This window comes from Triticum aestivum, chromosome 3A, assembly GCF_018294505.1.
Source record: "Triticum aestivum cultivar Chinese Spring chromosome 3A, IWGSC CS RefSeq v2.1, whole genome shotgun sequence".
In the NCBI taxonomy this organism is placed as follows: domain Eukaryota; kingdom Viridiplantae; phylum Streptophyta; class Magnoliopsida; order Poales; family Poaceae; genus Triticum; species Triticum aestivum.
The window spans coordinates 431,479,746-431,498,161 of record NC_057800.1 but is presented as its reverse complement, the minus strand read 5'-3'; the positions used below and the strand labels follow the sequence as shown (position 1 = coordinate 431,498,161).

The following is an 18,416-nucleotide window of genomic DNA, read 5'->3' as shown; positions in this document are numbered from 1 at the left end:
TGAATTTCAAAAGAAATATCATTTCCAAAAATGATCACATACTCGAACAATGCTCTCACATTTTAGAAAAAATCATGATTTCTTAAAGTGTTTTGAAATTTAAACAAATGTTCACAAATACAAAAATGCATCATGAATTTCAAAAACTGATCCTGAATTTTGAAATATGTTAATAAAATTGAGATAAGTTCTTGAATATAAAAAAATGTTCTCATATTTTAGAAAGCGTTCGCAAAATTGAAAAAGCGGTCTAAATTTCAGCAAATGCTTCATATTTAAAAAATGTTCAAAAAAATGAATGAATTTGTAAATTATACCTAGATTTAAAAAATTCATGAATTTTAAATACACTTGAATGCAAAAATTGTTTAGAATTTCTATTTTTTCCACAAATTCTAAGAAATTTCACAAATTCTGAAATTTATTCTAAAAATAAAAAAATATTTTTGATCATATAATGTTCACGAATTTCAAAACTTTGTCCCAAATTTCTAAAAGGTTGATGAGTTTGAAAAATGATCACTGGAAAAAGAAGAAAGGAAAACAAAGAAAATTTAAAAAATAATAAAGAAAGAAATCCAGTCGAAAGAAACACACCAAAAATAGTATGTTCCCTGGTTGGGAGAAAACCCACAATGTGCCGGTCATAGAGTGGACGAGGCGCGTGGGAGGGTACGTGGAGGCGTGAAATAGGAAGCGCCCTCGCTTACGCCGCCAATTCGTATTTGGCGTTCGTCGTGTGACTCGTTGACAATAGAACGCACTAACATGTCATGTATGTGTAGTAGTACTACCTATATGGGTCGACCATGTCGTACTTGTTTTCACCAAATTTTTAGGGCAGTTTTCCTTTGGTTATTTCCAGGACGGGTTTTGTTTGTCTTTTCCGCTTTCCCTTTTTATTTTTATTTTTCCGCTTTTCGCTTTCATTTCATTTTATTATTTTTTTCCCTTTTCCTTTTTTCCTTTCTCTTTCTTCTTTTAATTTAATTCCATTTTAAATTTCATCAATTTTATTTTCATTATTATTTTTTAAAAAAACCATGAACTTTTTTTAATTTCATGACCATTTTCCAAATTCACGAACATTTTCAAATCCATGAACTTTCATGAATATTTTTCAAAAAGTTTAGCTCAAAACGAATGCAAAACTTAAAAGGTAGAATCATGGATTAGATTGGCTTTTTCAAGAAAGGAATTAGATTAGCGGTCAATTTGATACATATAGCTTGGATTATAATCTTAGCAAACCAACATGCATTTCTTAATTTTAAATAACTAATGCTCCTTCCGTCCCATAATAGCTATATTATGGGACAGAGAGAGTATGTCTTTATTTTTATTTAATTTTGCAAGGGATAGCAAACTAATGTCTTGATAAAGAAACATACCAAACTTATTATAGTAGTCTCTGAAGAAAAGTATAGTGGCAGAGTCACAAACGGCCACAGCAGGCTGACGATGTGGGCGTGTACTGATGTGATAGTGAAGCAGGGACTGCTCGGTCGATACACTCATCTTCCTAACTTTGTACCAATAAACACCAATTCACTAAATTTAAAAGGTTGACTCCATATTATCAAGTGTTGATTGTTTTACTTTTGACTTGATATTTATATAGGTGATTCTAGTTGTTATTTGGCTTATTATATGAAAAAACTTTCGCCTCACAATCCGTGTTCGTAATACCAAAAAAATTAGTTTGTGCTCCGCCACCGTGCTCGAGCGCAATTTGGTCTGCAGGTGGGGGATAGGTTTGATCTTCTATGTTCTTCTGCATGGTCTCGCCGCGCGACAAACTTTTGATCTCATGTGCGGTCCGGTCGGAGATGACCCGTCACCGCCCCCCACAAGGCCATGCCGAGAGGCGACTGCATTGCGCACATCGGCGGAGTACATGTCTCTGGTTCTCTTCTTAGAAATATCATCGTGAAAGACCTTGTGTATAAGATTATTATTTTGATCTCACCCAGCCGCTGAAATCTCAGGAACGGGCCTGTTTGCATAGAAGAGAGAACGTTTTTTCTCTTTGAACTGATAGAAGAGAGAACGTAGACATGGTGCATTGGTGCGTGTGGTTGGATACTAGCTGCTGGGCAACCAGAGTTGTATCTAACCTAACATTGGTGGTGAGTGCTGACCTTAAAGCAACTTCAATGGGGTGACTCATTTCGTCCGCGGTTGTCTGTTTGAATCGACGCGGACAAAAATGCCGGCCCAACGCGCTGACCCCAAACGAACGCGCGTCTGTTTTCGTCCGCCTGTCGACCCATTTCCGGCCCATTTTTGAGCCTGAGTTGCGTCGGCGCGGACATAAGACGGACGCGCGTAATGGATACATAGATAGTTCTAGCGTACATAGATAAAAGAAAAGACCATTACTCATCGCTTTCTGACTCCGACTCGGTAATGTCCTCCTCCGAATGTAGGCGTCAACATACGCCTCGTCTTCAAAGTCCCAACCCGCCGTTTCTCATAGCTTCAGTTTCAGTTGAGCTGCCTGCTTCCGCGAAAGCTTGTCCTCCCGATAGGCGGCTCGCTCCCTCCTCCTCGCGTCCCTCTCCAACCTCCTTTGCTTGTAGAACTGGCGCTCGTCGACGATGTCCTGCGGGAAGCCTCCGTGCCACACCACCAAGGCTTCCACGTCCTTCTCCGCGATGACGAGGCGACGCTGCCGCCTCCGGTGGACATGATGATCCTCGTCGGTGAAAAGCCGCGGGAGAGGCGCTAGATCCTGCGCCCGCTGACTCGACACGTTGGGAAAATTCATATCCCGACGAGGCCTCAGGAGGCGCCACGCCGCCGCGTCGTGCGCGCGGGCCGCCTTCTCTGCGGTGTCGAAGGTGCCGAGGATGAGACGTTTCTCGCGAAACCAGATCTCGAAGGAGAAGGCGCCGGAGCGGCGCTCGCGGACTCGCGAAAATCTGAAGCGCGTCGGCGGCAAATCGATGTGGTGGCGCAAAGACGGCGAGAGTGGACGGCGGACAGAGTGTGAAGGGAGCGCCTTCTTTATAACGAGCGCCAGCCGCGACGCACGCGCGAACCTTTCCCGCGCGCTGGAGCGCCAAAACCAGCGCGCGCTAGGCCGCTTTCCACGCGCGCTGGTGTGTCAAAATCTGAGCGACGACGTGATCTAAAACGCGCGCGGTCATGAAATGGGTCGGCCCGTTGGGCGCATTGTCGACCCAAAACTAAAAGAAGACGGGCGGCGGGCGGGTAACCGATCCAAACAGATATGCTCTTATAACAATGTAAAGATTGCCGGCAGCTATTTATGTTTTTGTACATGCACCGATGCGTGACGATCGAAAGGCGCTATCTGCAGCCAGGAGTTGTGCAACACACCCAACAGAAAGCAGATGAGAGCAATGACCCACCAGGTCGGTTTTCAGGCGATATCCGTTCGGGTGCCGGCGGGAAAGGCACCGCAGGTGGCGCTGTTGGGCCGGTAACCGACTGGACTAGGACGCGCCAACCAACCACCGCAACGGCAACGGCAATGGGCGCCACCACTTCCCACCCCACCTCGTCGTCCCGGACCGACGTGGGGCGTCGACCAGCCACGCGGCGCACGCAGGGCTGCCCCGAGCTGGGTTGGGGTGCTTCGACCTCGACGTTCCCGCCCGCGAGGAAAAAAGATGGAAGGCGAGGTTGGCACAATGGCACTTGGCGAAGCAACGCAAAATGGCAGCTAAAAAGAATGAATGCTTCCTTCCACTCTCAGCCTATCATCAGGTGTCGCACCAGTATAAGGGACGGTTGCCGCCCGTACGCGATGATATATATTCTAGCTAGCTAACTACTCGTGTGAGATCATGGTGGACGGATCGTGCTTGTGCGGAGACTTTGCCTTTTTCATTATTTTTGCCGCCTGCCATCGTCGTCTTGACCATCTGTAGCTGCCGCGAAATGGTCGTCGCCGTGCCGTCTCCCTCTCTCTCTCTCTCTCTCTCGTGTGTGTACGTAGTCAGCGGGCAAATCCCCTCTTGCCAAACGGCACGCACAAGCAAGCAAGCAAGCAAGACCAGGATAGTAGCACAACGTCTCCCGATCGGCCTTGCGCTTGCGGTTACACTAGAGTAGAGACTGGTATGGTATGGTCGATCGGGAAACGAAGCGTTCGTTCGTGCCCCATAACTCCACCACTGCAGTTAAGGAAACGACACTTGTTCTCCCTCACCTCGTCTCGTCGTCTTCCCTTGTTTCTGCCTGAGAGTTGCTTTGGAGACTCCTCCCGTTTTCTGTCTACCTAGCGGGATCTCTACGCCAGTCAACTGTTGCATCTCTTGCAAATTCTGACCGCTTCTTCAACCAAAACATCATACCCCGGCCGTCTCTCTGTTTGTCCCCTGCCAAAGCAATCCCTCCATCCTCATCTTCATCTTTCATCTTTCGGCGGCGCTCCAAGAACCCCGTGAGTCCCCCCATCTCTCTCTCTCTCTCTCTCTCTCTCTCTCTCTCTCTCTCTCTCTCTCTCTCTCTCTCTCTCTCTCTCTCTCTCTCTGATTTTGAGTTCACGGCAGCGTTCCATATCAGAGTATTACCGATTTGGTGTTTAATCACGCGTTCCTTTCTATTAGTTGTTTCATCTGTGCATGTGAAGCAAGTTCCGTTTCTTGATCGCTTCTTCTTTTACTAATTTGGTACGTAGTAATTTGACGGGGGGTAGAAAATAGAAAGAAACAGAGAGGGGGGAACAACCAGTCTCTGCAATCTTCAAAAATTCCCCAAGGCCAGTTGTCTGCATTTAATACTGTACATTTTAGCACACCACGATTCAAATCACGGTGAAATCTGAGTTGATACTACATGGCAATATTTTCAAGATAATCAATCGTCTTACTATTTATTCTTGCAGAGGCAGAGGCTGAGGCCGTACCATCTCAACAAGACCAGAGCACCACTGCTCAAGAACCACGCCAAGACTCGATCCATCCTTGTCTCGATCATCCATCGGGATGGAGCAGCTCCGGCAGATCGGTGAGGTGGTGGGCAGCATCAACGCGCTCATGGCGTTCGAGGCCGACCTCCGCATCAACCCTCGCCAGTGCCGCCTCCTCGCCGAAACCTGCGCGCACGCGCTGGACGCCATCACCGGCAATGTCCGAGCCCACCTTCGCTTCGACGAGCGCGGCACCAAGTGGCGCGCCCTGGAGTCCCCGCTCCGCGAGCTCCACCGCGCGCTCCGCGACGCCGAGGGCTACGTCCGGCAGTGCCTCGACCCGCGCGGCAGCTGGTGGGCCCGCGCCGCGGCCATGGTGCACGGCACGGAGTGCGTCGAGCACCACCTCCACAACATCCTGTGGTGCGTCTCCGTCGCCGTCGATGCCATCGAGGCCGCCGGGGAGATCGCCGGCTCCGAGCCGGACGATCACGCGCGGACACGGCTTCTGCTCGCCAGCAAGTACGACAGGGACATGCTCGAGCCAAAGCTGTTCCAGCTCGTGCACGGCAAGCGCTACTTGGTGTCCCGTGAACTGGTCGTTCGGATGGACGCGGCGTGGAAGGAGGACAGGTGGGCGCTGTCGCAGCTGCTCGACGAAATGACGGGCCCGGCGGCGCCGAAGCGCCTGACCAAGAACGAGCACCGCCTCGCCGAGGTCCTCGCCGCGCCCAGGGGGAGGCTGCACCCGGCGTCCATTCTGCTTGGAGACGACTACAGCGTCCGCAGGAGGCTAGGCGGCCGCCTCAAGGAGGTGCAATGGATGGGGGAGAGCTTCGCGATGAAGCATTTCATCGGGGACGGCGAGGCCGTCGGCGCCGAGATCGAGCTGCTGGCCTCGGTGGCGCACCCGAACGTCGCGCACGCCACCTACTGCTTCCACGACGAGGAGAGGAAGGATTACTTTGTGGTCATGGACCAGCTCATGGCCAAGGACCTGGGAAGCTACGTCAAGGAGGTGAGCTGCCCGCGGCGGCGGACACCGTTCCCTGTCATCGTCGCCATCGACATCATGCTGCAGATCGCGCGCGGGATGGAGTACCTGCACGCGAAGGGAATGTACCACGGCGAGCTGAACCCGTCCAATGTGCTCGTGAGGCCACGGCAAGCCGACGGCGGCTACGTGCAGGTCAAGGTCACCGGGTTCGGGCAGTCCGGCATCGCAATGGGCGCCAATGTCAACGGCGACGATAACGCCTGCATCTGGTACGCGCCCGAGGTGCTCAAGCCGGAGGTCGCGGGTGCAGAGTCCAGGCGCACCGAGAAGGCCGACGTGTACAGCTTCGCCATGATCTGCTTCGAGCTCCTGACCGGCAAGGTCCCGTTCGAGGACAACCACCTGCAGGGCGACAAGACAAGCAAGAACATCCGCGCCGGCGAGCGGCCGCTGTTCCCGTTCCAGACGCCCAAGTACCTGACCGCCCTGACCAAGCGGTGCTGGCACGCCGACCCGGAGCAGCGGCCGGGCTTCTCCTCCGTCTGCCGCGTCCTCCGGTACGTGAAGCGGTTCCTGGTCATGAACCCGGAGCAGCAGCAGCAGGCCGCGCAGGGCGACGAGCCCGTTGTGCCACCCGTGGACTACCTCGACCTGGAGATGCAGCTGCTGAGGAAGCTCCCGGCGTGGCAGCGAGGTGAGGGCGCCCGCGTGTCGGACGTGCCATTCCAGATGTTCGCGTACAAGGTGTTGGAGAGGGAGAAGATCGCAGGCGTGGCGCAGGCCAGGGACAAGGCCTCCGACTCGGGCAGCGAAGGGAACTCGCTGTACGGCGATGAGAACGGCGTTGGGGTAATGTCGCCGGACCGCCCTTCCTCGGTGGCGTCGAACGGCACCATGCGGCCGCTGCCGGACAGCAGCGATGGAAAGAAGCCGCCGTCGGCCAAGAAAGCGGACGGCAAGGCGGCCAGGCAACCAGGTAGGCACTCTACCATTTTTTGGATTACAGTAGATAGAGTTAGATCTTAGAAAAGGCCGTGCGTGTTGATTCGTACCATTTCTGAACATTTGTCTGTCGTTGCAGTTGCAGGGCACCCGCAGAAGGTGAAGCCGGGCAACCCAGCGAGGACTCCGCAGGCACCAAGACGGACGCTCGGAGTGAAGACCGACGGCGTCTCGTAGTCCCTGCCGCGCGACATTGGAGGAGAAGGCGAGCTCGTCGTGCTTCAGGGGAGTTGGATGGAATGCCGGTGCCGGAGAGTGTGCCTTTGATCAGCTAGTCGTTTCTTGTGGCATCACCGAGACAAGTCTTGGTTTTGTTTTAAGTTATTATATCGCATAGTTATTCGTTTCAGTCACATCTCTGCAGTCCGAATGAGAAGCTATTTCCATGCAAAAAAAAAAAACTATTTTCAAGAGATATTTTTTTTGCGGGAAATGACGTGGTATTACTCAGCTACAAGGGGAGTGCTACGCGTTTGGCCGGCGGACGCCGCGCGGGCCGTCAGATCTGGCATAAATCTAGCACCTAGTCGTTCTTCACTTTTGCAATGTATATTGTGTCATGGAATTTTTGTGGAACAGAGGTCATGTTGCAGAAGATATTTGTAACAAAGTGTTGTAGATTTTTTTTTGCAACAAAGGTTATGTTGCAGTTTTTTTGCAATAGAGGTTATGTTGCAAAAAAAAAAAAATCATCCGCACCATTGAGTTGCCACCATAACATTCCACATGTTTCGGAATTATCGACCGTGTTGCACAATCTTGAGACTTGCGGTGTGTGGGACTAGTCCGAAGCGTGGTTGGCTCCCAACATGATGGATGCAGAGCATAAAATCGACCGGATGATTCTAATCATCTCCCTAGTTACAATCAACCTTAGCCTTAGAGCATCTTCATCCAAACATACCAAATATGGCACTATACTGTACGCATGGAGACGTGGCTGGTCATGTTCGCGGTCAGTGACCGGTTAACCCTCAAATCGCGGCGTTCATAGTCGTGTACCTCATATCTCGTATCCTAAATTCATAATGCGCATGCAACGTAAAGATAGTACATAAATGATCAATGAAATAAACGGACAAAGAAATCCACATAATCCGGACCAAAAGAGCATCACAGTTAAGCCGAGGGACATAGTTCTAACAAACTAAAATTACTACAAACGGAAATAAAGACTTAGAGGGCCGAGCTTTTTCATCACCTCCTCACCGGTCCTTTGCCTTCCGTTCACCGAAGCGACTATAGCCCTCCATGTAGGCGTCGGCGGCAGGAGCAGGGTAGTTGTAGCCGACGGACATAGTTCTAATAAACTAAAAATTACTATAAAGGGAATAAAGACAGAGAGGGGGCCGAGCTTTTTCATCACCTCCACACCGTCCTTCGCCCTTCTGATCACCGGAGGGTCTATAGCCCTCCATGTAGGCGTCGGCGGCATGAGCGGGGTCGTCGTAGCCGCCGGTGATGTTGGAGGAGTTGAATGGGCAGTCAATGTAGCGGGGCATCCTTCGGACGACGCGACCCTGCGACCTCGTGAGCTTCGTCGCTCTAGCATCAGTCATCGCCTTCTCCGCCGCCTCGCGCGTCGATTGCTCGATACCGAGCCGTAGCGCCTTGGCGTTCTTCCCACGGAGCCGACGGGCGTCTGTCTCTGCTGCTGTCAGTGAGCGGTGGTAGATAGACACGAGGAGGTTTCCTCCTCATCAGGCAACACCGGCAATCCGCATCGACCACATGAGGACTGTGCGGCTGCCTCCTCCAACGCCGCCCTCTCCCTAGCCCACCGCCTCTAGCGGCGAGCAACACACGCATCTGATTCGGGTGTTCGCGTCTTCCACACAGGTGTGGCGAGCACGAGCACCCACTGATGCCGTTGAGGAGCAATGGCTAGAGGGTTAGGAGGGCGGTGAGCCAGCAGTGCGAAGCGGGCCGAGTGTGTCGAGTTGTGCGCAATGCAGGACATGCCAGCGCTGCGGTGGCGGGCGACATGGGACAGAGCACAACAGGAGTTGCCACCCGTGTCTACCCATGAGCGCTACAACATGATGCAGAGGGCCAACTCCTCCTCATTGCCCTCTGCCTCGCGGGCGAAGGCGTCCCAGTCATCCCTGTGGCAGGATTTGTCGCCTCTGCAGCTGTCGATGCTTGACATTATGGCGAACATGGGGAGGGGAATGGACAGGGAGTGGAGGGGAAGCGACGGAGAGTGAAGTAAAGCTAGGGTTTGCTTCGGGTGAGGATTTTAGTAGGAACAGAGTTGGGTCGGTGCGGGCCATGGTGCACCAGGCTGGCGTGGCAGAGGCGTCTAGGCCTCCCCATATTGGCCATAGATTTAGGCTGGATATGAGGGATGCCAGACAGCCCAAACGTATAGGACCAGTTTGAGGAGCCCGACTGGGTCAGTTGTCTTGACCAGTCAGTGACCGTCCACCCAGGTGTAAGGAAGAGGGGGGAGCCTAGTTGTAGATGCTCTTACAAAGTTTGATGATACCATCCTGACCAAAACCAAGCCAAATGGTAGTAATCCATTAGTTATAACATAGTGTGCTAATGAGTGAATAACAAAATTATGGTACCATCGAACATGAATAATACAAGTATTTTCGAGAGACTCACTAATTCTTCTTCACTTTGCCAAGTCAGAGTAATGTCATTGATTTCACCGAATGATGTGCGTGTTTGAACTTTTGAGAGTGAAACATGTTTGTTTATGTCAAATCACATTCTGCTAGTTTTTTTCCTTTCAAGCATGAATGCAAACATTATAAAGGCATCTTCAATATGGATCCTCAAAATGCCCACATACTTCTGGACCGAGTTGTTCGGACGTAGTTTCACACCCAACATGAACCCCTATTTGTCCGTGGACATGTCTGTTTGTTTGAATTCTTGTAAACCGGACGCAAGCACAGTGAGCTTTACGGAGTTCAGACCATCACCACATGGGACCCTAACACCCCTGGACCACTCAAACCCTCCTCTCATGCCACTTTTCTTCCACTCCACCCCTGCCCCTGCTCTGCATCTGTACCCTCCTCGTCTAACGCCGTAGTTGTACCTCTCTAGCCATCGCCTAGGCATTGCAATTGAATCCAATTTTTCCCATTATTTGACTATCCATAATAGTGCGGAAAGAAAGCCCGGAGGAAGAGTGGCCTTGAGTTTCTCGCCCGCACACGTCCGAAGCCCCCACCCACACGTCTTCCCACCTTGGATTACCTGTCGTTCACCCAGGATCCGTATGTATCCACCCCCCCGATATCGTCCATGGTAAACACCACGCCCAGCATGTGTGTTTGGTCAAATGCCATTGAGCTTTTTTTTGTTAAACCTGTTGTTTTCTACAGTTTCCGGATCGTAAACTCGAGACATGTGGGATCAAGGATACATTGTATTTTGTGTGTTCGGCCAGTGGAAAAAACGCTACAGGTTCCTTTGAGTAATCTAAAAAGGTGGCACAGTGATTTTATACAGGTTCATGCCGCTTGGGAATGGTAATACCCTACTCCTATTCTTGATTGGCTGATATGAGTGTATGAGGGAGATTACAAGTCCCCAGGAGATTCCGGTCCTATTATGCTGGCCTTGGGGATCGGAGTAATGAGCTATCTACGGTGCTCTGGGTGTGTTTTCACCCTTCGCGAGCACCAATCCTTCTTCCTTTCTCTCTACTCTTATGGTCTTTTGTGTTCTGGCTTTTCTCTATGTTGTGTCTTGTGTTCCCCTTGTACGTAAAAATGGCCATAGCCCTCCCCTTGTACATAATTGGGGGTACCACAATGACCCATTCACACATGTGAACATATATAAGAAATGTGTGCGCCAGGCCGGCATGACCTTCTTTGACTTGGGTCTCTCTATTGCGCTCGTGATAACCTCACATTGTAGTAGTAGTAGTTAGGTTCTTGAGTGCATCTAGCAGCTATCTTGTCTCTTTAGGTCCCACCCATCAGTGTGCCATTGCTTTCATATATGTGATAAGGTCAGTACCTTATCATTCCGAGGCATGTGCACCACCTGTAAACCATAATGATGATGTTGGAGAACGTAGTAATTTTAAAAAAATTCTACGATCACGCAAGATATAACTAGGAGATGCATAGCAATGAGAGGGGAGAGTGTGTCCTTGTACCCTCGTAGACCGAAAGCGGAAGCGTTTTGTAACGCGGTTGATGTAGTCGAACGTCTTCATGATCCAATCGATCCAAGTACCGAAGTACGGCACCTTCGTGTTCAGCACACGTTCAGCACGATGACGTCCCTCGAGCTCTTGATCCAGTTTAGGACAAGGGAGAGTTCCGTCAGCACGACGGCATGGCGACGATGATGATGAAGTTACCGATGTAGGGCTTCACCTAAGCACTACGACGATATGACCGAGGTGTTGAACTGTGGAGGGGGGCACCGCACATGACTAAGAGATTGTCTGTTGTGCCTTTGGGGTGCCCCCCGCCTCTGTATATAAAGGGGGGAGGAGGAGGTGGTCGACCAAGGGGGGCGCGCCATGGGGGGGGGGGTCCTACTTGGACTCCTAGTCGAAGTAGGATTCGCCCCCCTCCTTCCTTCCATCGAAGAGGGAAATGGGAAGGGAGAGAGAAGGAGAAGGAAAAGAGGGGGGCCACCCCCTTCCCCTAGTCCAATTCGGTTTGGGAGGGGGGGCGCCTCCTCACGTGGCCTTTCTACTCTCCTCCAATATGGCCCAACAGGCCCAATACTTCCCCGGGGGGTTCCGGTAACCCCTCGGTACTCCGGTAAAATATCTGAATCACTCAGAACCATTCTGATGTCCGAATATAACCTTGCAATATATGAATCTTTACCTCTCGACCATTTCATGACTCCTCGTCATGTCCGTGATCTCATCCGGGACTCCAAACAAACTTTGGTCATCAAATCACATAACTCATAATACAAATCGTCATCGAACGTTAAGCGTGCGGACCCTACGGGTTCGAGAACTATGTAGACATGACCGAGACACATCTCCAGTCAATAACCAATAGCGGAACCTCGATGCTCATATTGGCTCCTACATATTCTACGAAGATCTTTATCGGTCAAACTGCATAACAACACACGTCATTCCCTTTGTCATCAGTATGTTACTTGCCCGAGATTCGATCGTCGGTATCCTCATACCTAGTTCAATCTCGTTACTGACAAGTCTCTTTACTCGTTCCATAATGCATCATCCCATAACTAACTCATGAGTCACATTGCTTGCAAGGCTTATAGTGATGTGCATTACCGAGAGGGCCCAGAGATACCTCTCCGATACACAGAGTGACAAATACTAATCTTGATCTATGCCAACTCAACAAACACCATCGGAGACACCAGTAGAGCATCTTTATAATCACCCAGTTACGTTCTGACGTTTGATAGCACACAAAGTGTTCCTCCGATATTCGGGAGTTGCATAATCTCATAGTGAGAGGAATATGTATAAGTCATGAAGAAAGCAATAGCAATAAAACTTAATGATCATTATGATAAGCTAACGGATGGGTCTTGTCCATCACACAATTCTCCTAATGATGTGATCCCGTTCATCAAATGACAACACATGTCTATGATTAGGAAACTTAACCATCTTTGATTAACGAGCTAGTCTAGCAGAGGCTTACTAGGGACACTGTGTTTTGTCTATGTATCCACACATGTATCAAGTTTCCAGTTAATACAATTCTAGCATGAATAATAAACATTTATCATGATATAAGGAAATATAAATAACAACTTTATTATTGCCTCTAGGGCATATTTCTTGTCTCCCACTTGCACTAGAGTCAATAATCTAGTTCACATCGTCATGTGATTTTAACACCAATAGTACACATCTTTATGTAATTAGTTCACATCTCCATGTGACTAACACCCAAAGGGTTTACTAGTGTCAATAATCTAGTTCACATCGCTATGTGATTAATACCCAAAGAGTACTAAGGTGTGATCATGTTTTTCTTGTGAGAGAAGTTTAGTCAACGGGTCTGCCACATTTAGAGCCATATGTATTTTGCAAATTTTCTATGTCTACAATGCTCTGCATGGAGCTACTCTAGCTAATTGCTCCCACTTTCAATACGTATCCAAACTGAGACTCAGAGTCATCCGTATCAGTGTAAAAGCTTGCATCTACGTAACTTTTTACGACGAACTCTTTATCACCTCCATAACCGAGAAATATTTCCTTAGTCCTCTTAGGCAACTAAGGATAACTTTGACCGCTGTCCAGTGATCGACTCCTGGATCACTATTGTACCCCTTTTCCAAACTCATGGCAAGGTACACAATAGGTCTGGTATACAACATGGCATACTTTATAGAACCTATGGTTGAGGCATAGGAAATGAATTTCATCCTCTCTCTATCTTCTGCCGTGGTCAGGTTTTGAGTGTTACTCAACTTCATACCTTACAACTCAGGCAAGAACTCCTTCTTTGACTGATCCATTTTGAACTCCTTCAAAATCTTATCAAGGCATGTACTCATCGAAAGTCTCATCAAGCGTCTTGATCTATCTTTATAGATCTTGATGCCCAATATGTAAGTAGCTTCATCGAGGTCTTTGTTTGAAAAACTCCTTTCAAACACTCCTTTATGTTTTCTAGAAAATTCTACATCATTTCCGATCAACAATATGTCATTCACATATACTTATCAGAAAGGCTATAGTGCTCCCACTCACTTTCTTGTAAATACAGGCTTCACCACAAGTATGTATAAAACTATATGATTTGATCAACTCATCAAAGCGTACATTCCAACTCTGAGATGCTTGCACCAGTCCATAGATGGATCGCTGGAGCTTGCACACTTTGTTAGCACCTTTGGGATTGAGAAAACCTTCTGGTTGCATCATATACAACTCTTCTTTAATAAATCCATTAAGGAATGCAGTTTTGACATCCATTTGCCAGATTTCATAAAATGCGGCAATTGCTAACATGATTCGGACAGACTTTAAGCATCGCTATGAGTGAGAAAATCTCATTGTAATCAACACTTTGAACTTGTCGAAAACCTTTTGCGACAAGTCGAGCTTTGTAGATAGTAACACTACCATCAGTGTCCGTCTTCCTCTTGAAGATCCATTTATTATCAACGGCTTTCCGATCATCACGCAAGTCCACCAAAGTCCACACTTTGTTCTCATACATGGACCCTATCTCAGATTTCAAGGCCTCAAGCCATTTTGCAGAAACTGGGCTCATCATCTCTTCCTCATAGTTCGTAGGTTCGTCATGGTCTAGTAACATGACTACCAGAACAAGATTATCGTACCACTCTGGTGCGGAACGTGCTCTGGTTGACCTACGATGTTCGGTAGTTACTTGATCTGAAGTTTTCATGATCATTATCATTAGCTTCCTCTCTAGTTGGTGTAGGCACCATTGGAACTGATTTCTATGATGAGCTACTTTCCAATTCGAGAGAGGGTATGATTACCTCATCAAGTTCTACTTTCCTCCCACTCACTTCTTTCGAGAGAAACTCCTTTTCTAGAAAGGATCCATTCTTAGCAACAAAAATCTTGCCTTCGGATCTGTGATAGAAGGTGTACCCAACAGTTTCTTTGGGTATCCTATGAAGACACACTTCTCCGATTTGGGTTCGAGCTTATCAGTTTCAAACCTTTTCACATAAGCATCGCAACCCCAAATTTTAAGAAACAACATCTTTGGTTTCTTGCCAAACCATAGTTCATACAGTGTCGTTTCAACGGATTTAGACGGTGCCCTATTTAACATGAATGCAGCTGCCTCTAATGCATAACCCCAAAACGATAGCAGTAAATCGGTAAGAGACATCATAGATCGCACCATATCTAATAAAGTATGGTTACGACATTCGGACACACCATTACACTGTGGTGTTCCAGGTGGCGTGAGTTGTGAAACTATTCCACATTGCTTTAAATGAAGGCCCAACTCGTAACTCAAATATTCGCCTCCGCGATCAGATTGTAGAAACTTTATTTTCTTGTTATGATGATTCTCCACTTCACTCTGAAATTCTTTGAAATTTTCAAATGTTTTAGACTAGTGTTTCATTAAGTAGATATACCCATATTTGCTCAAATTATCTGTGACAGTTAGAAAATAATGATACCCGCCGCGAGCCTCGACACTCATCGGACCACATACATCGGTATGTATTATTTCCAATAACTCAGTGGCTCGCTCCATTGTTCTGAAGAACGGTGTCTTGGTCATCTTGCCCAAGAGGCATGGTTCGCAAGTATCAAGTGATTCCAAAAGCCCATCAGCATGGAGTTTCTTCATGCGCTTTACACCAATATGACCTAAACGGTAGTGACACAAATAAGTTGTACTATCATTATTAACTTTGCATCTTTTGGCTTCAATATTATGAATATGTGTATTACTATGATTAAGATTCAATAAACCATTCACCTTGGGTGTATGACCATAGAAGGTTTTATTCATGTAAACATAATAACAATTATGCTTTGACTTAAATGAATAACCGCATTGCAATTAACATGATCTAATCATATTCATGCTCAACGCAAACACCAAATAACATTTATTTTAGGTTCAACACTAATCTCGAAGGTAAAGGGAGTGTGCGATGGTGATCTTATCAACCTTGGAACCACTTCCAACACATATCGTCACCTTGCCCTCAACTAGTACCAGTTCATTTTGCAACTCCTCTTTTGAGTTACAAATCATTGCAACTGAACTGGTATCAAATACCGAGGGGCTACTATGAACACTAGTAAAGTACACATCAATAACATGTATATCAAATATACCTTTGTTCACTTTGCCATCCTTCTTATCCGCCAATTATTCTGGGGAAGTTCCGCTTTCAATGACCATTTCCTTTGCAGTAGAAGCACTCAGTTTCAGGCTTGGGTCTAGCTTTGGGCTTCTTCATGATACGTCTCCAACGTATCTATAATTTTGATTGCTCCATGCTATATTATCTACTGTTTTGGACATTATTAGGCTTTATTATACACTTTTATATTATTTTTGGGACTAACCTACTAACCGGAGGCCCAGCCCAGAATTGTTGTTTTTTTTTGCCTATTTTAGGGTTTTGAAGAAAAGGAATATCAAACGGAGTCCAAACGGAATGAAACCTTCGGGAACGTGATTTTTGGAACGAACAAGATCCAGGAGACTTGGACCCTACGTCAAGAAACCAACAGGGAGGCCACGAGGTAGGGGGCGCCTACCCCCCCAGGCGCACCCTCCACCCTCGTGGGCCCCCTGTTGCTCCACCGACGTACTTCTTCCTCCTATATATACCTACGTACCCCCAAACGATCAGATACGGAGCCAAAACCCTAATTCCACCGTCGTAACTTTCTGTATCCACGAGATCCCATCTTGGGGCCTGTTCCGGAGCTCCGCCGGAGGGGGCATCGATCACGGAGGGCTTCTACATCAACACCATAGCCTCTCCGATGAAGTGTGAGTAGTTTACCTCAGACCTTCGGGTCCATAGTTATTAGCTAGATGGCTTCTTCTCTCTTTTTGGATCTCAATACAAAGTTCTCCCCCTCTCTTGTGGAGATCTATTCGATGTAATCTTCTTTTGCGGTGTGTTTGTTGAGACCGATGAATTGTGGGTTTATGATCAAGTTTATCTATGAACAATATTTGAATCTTCTCTGAATTCTTTTATGTATGATTGGTTATCTTTGCAAGTCTCTTCGAATTATCAGTTTGGTTTGGCCTACTAGATTGATCTTTCTTGCAATGGGAGAAGTGCTTAGCTTTGGGTTCAATCTTGCGGTGTCCTTTCCCAGTGACAGTAGGGGCAGCAAGGCACGTATTGTATTGTTGCCATCGAGGATAACAAGATGGGGTTTTCATCATATTGCATGAGTTTATCCCTCTACATCATGTCATCTTGCTTAAAGCGTTACTCTGTTCTCTTGAACTTAATACTCTAGATGCATGCTGGATAGCGGTCGATGTGTGGAGTAATAGTAGTAGATGCAGGCAGGAGTCGGTCTACTTGTCTCGGACGTGATGCCTATATACATGATCATACCTAGATATTCTCATAACTATGCTCAATTCTGTCAATTGCTCAACAGTAATTTGTTCACCCACCGTAAAATACTTATGCTCTTGAGAGAAGCCACTAGTGAAACCTATGGCCCCCGGGTCTATCTTCATCATATTAATCTTCCAACACTTAGTTATTTTCATTGCTTTTATTTTACTTTGCATCTTTATCATAAAAATACCAAAAATATTATCTTATCATATCTATCAGATCTCACTCTCGTAAGTGACCGTGTAGGGATTGACAACTCCTTATCGCGTTGGTTGCGAGGATTTATTTGTTTTGTGTAGGTGCGAGGGACTCGCGCGTAGCCTCCTACTGGATTGATACCTTGGTTCTCAAAAACTGAGGGAAATACTTACGCTACTTTGCTGCACCACCCTTTCCTCTTCAAGGGAAAACCAACGCAAGTGCTCAAGAGGTAGCAAGAAGGATTTCTGGCGCCATTGTCGAGGAGGTCTACGCAAAAGTCAACATACCAAGTACCCATCACAAACCCTTATCTCCCGCATTACATTATTTGCCATTTGCCTCTCGTTTTCCTCTCCCCCACTTCACCCTTGCCGTTTTATTCGCCCTCTCTCTCTATCCTCCCTCTCTTTCTCTATTTGCCTCTTTTTGCCCGTTCCTCGTTTGCTTGTGTGTTGGATTGCTTGCTTGTCACGATGGCTCAAGATAACACTAAATTGTGTGACTTTACCAATACCAACAACAATGATTTTATTAGCACTCCGATTGCTCCTCTTACCGATGCTGAATCTTGTGAAATTAATGCTGCCTTGCTGAATCTTGTCATGAAAGATCCGTTTTCCGGCCTTCCTAGTGAAGATGCCGCTACCCATCTAAATAGCTTCGTTGATTTGTGTGATATGCAAAAGAAGAAAGATGTGGACAATGATATTGTTAAATTGAAGCTATTTCCTTTTTCGCTTAGAGATCGTGCTAAAGCTTGGTTTTCGTCTTTGCCTAAAAATAGTATTGATTCTTGGAATAAGTGCAAAGATGCTTTTATCTCTAAGTATTTTCCTCCCGCTAAGATCATCTCTCTTAGAAACGATATTATGAATTTTAAGCAACTTGATCATGAACATGTTGCACAAGCTTGGGAGAGGATGAAATTAATGATACGTAATTGCCCTACTCATGGTTTGAATTTGTGGATGATTATACAAAAAATTTATGCCGGATTGAATTTTGCTTCTAGAAATCTTTTAGATTCGGCCGCGGGAGGCACTTTTATGGAAATCACTTTAGGAGAAGCTACTAAACTCCTAGATAATATTATGGTTAATTATTCTCAATGGCACACTGAAAGATCTACTAATAAGAAAGTGCATGCGATAGAAGAAATTAATGTTTTGAGTGGAAAGATGGATGAACTTATGAAATTATTTGCTAATAAAAGTGTTTCTTCTGATCCTAATGATATGCCTTTGTCTACTTTGATTGAGAATAATAATGAATCTATGGATGTGAATTTTGTTG

General features: G+C 47.1%; 1 protein-coding gene across 1 annotated transcript; it reads left to right on the top strand.

Moving 5' to 3' along the window:
* Positions 1 to 3,854: 3,854 nt before the first annotated feature.
* On the top strand, positions 3,855 to 7,234 carry LOC123061517 (mitogen-activated protein kinase kinase kinase 13-A). Its single transcript, XM_044484643.1, has 3 exons — positions 3,855 to 4,414; positions 4,859 to 6,855; positions 6,961 to 7,234. The coding sequence occupies exons 2-3, from the start codon at positions 4,959 to 4,961 to the stop codon at positions 7,056 to 7,058; spliced, it is 1,995 nt and encodes a 664-aa protein (XP_044340578.1). The 5' UTR covers positions 3,855 to 4,414; positions 4,859 to 4,958; the 3' UTR covers positions 7,059 to 7,234.
* Positions 7,235 to 18,416: the final 11,182 nt, after the last annotated feature.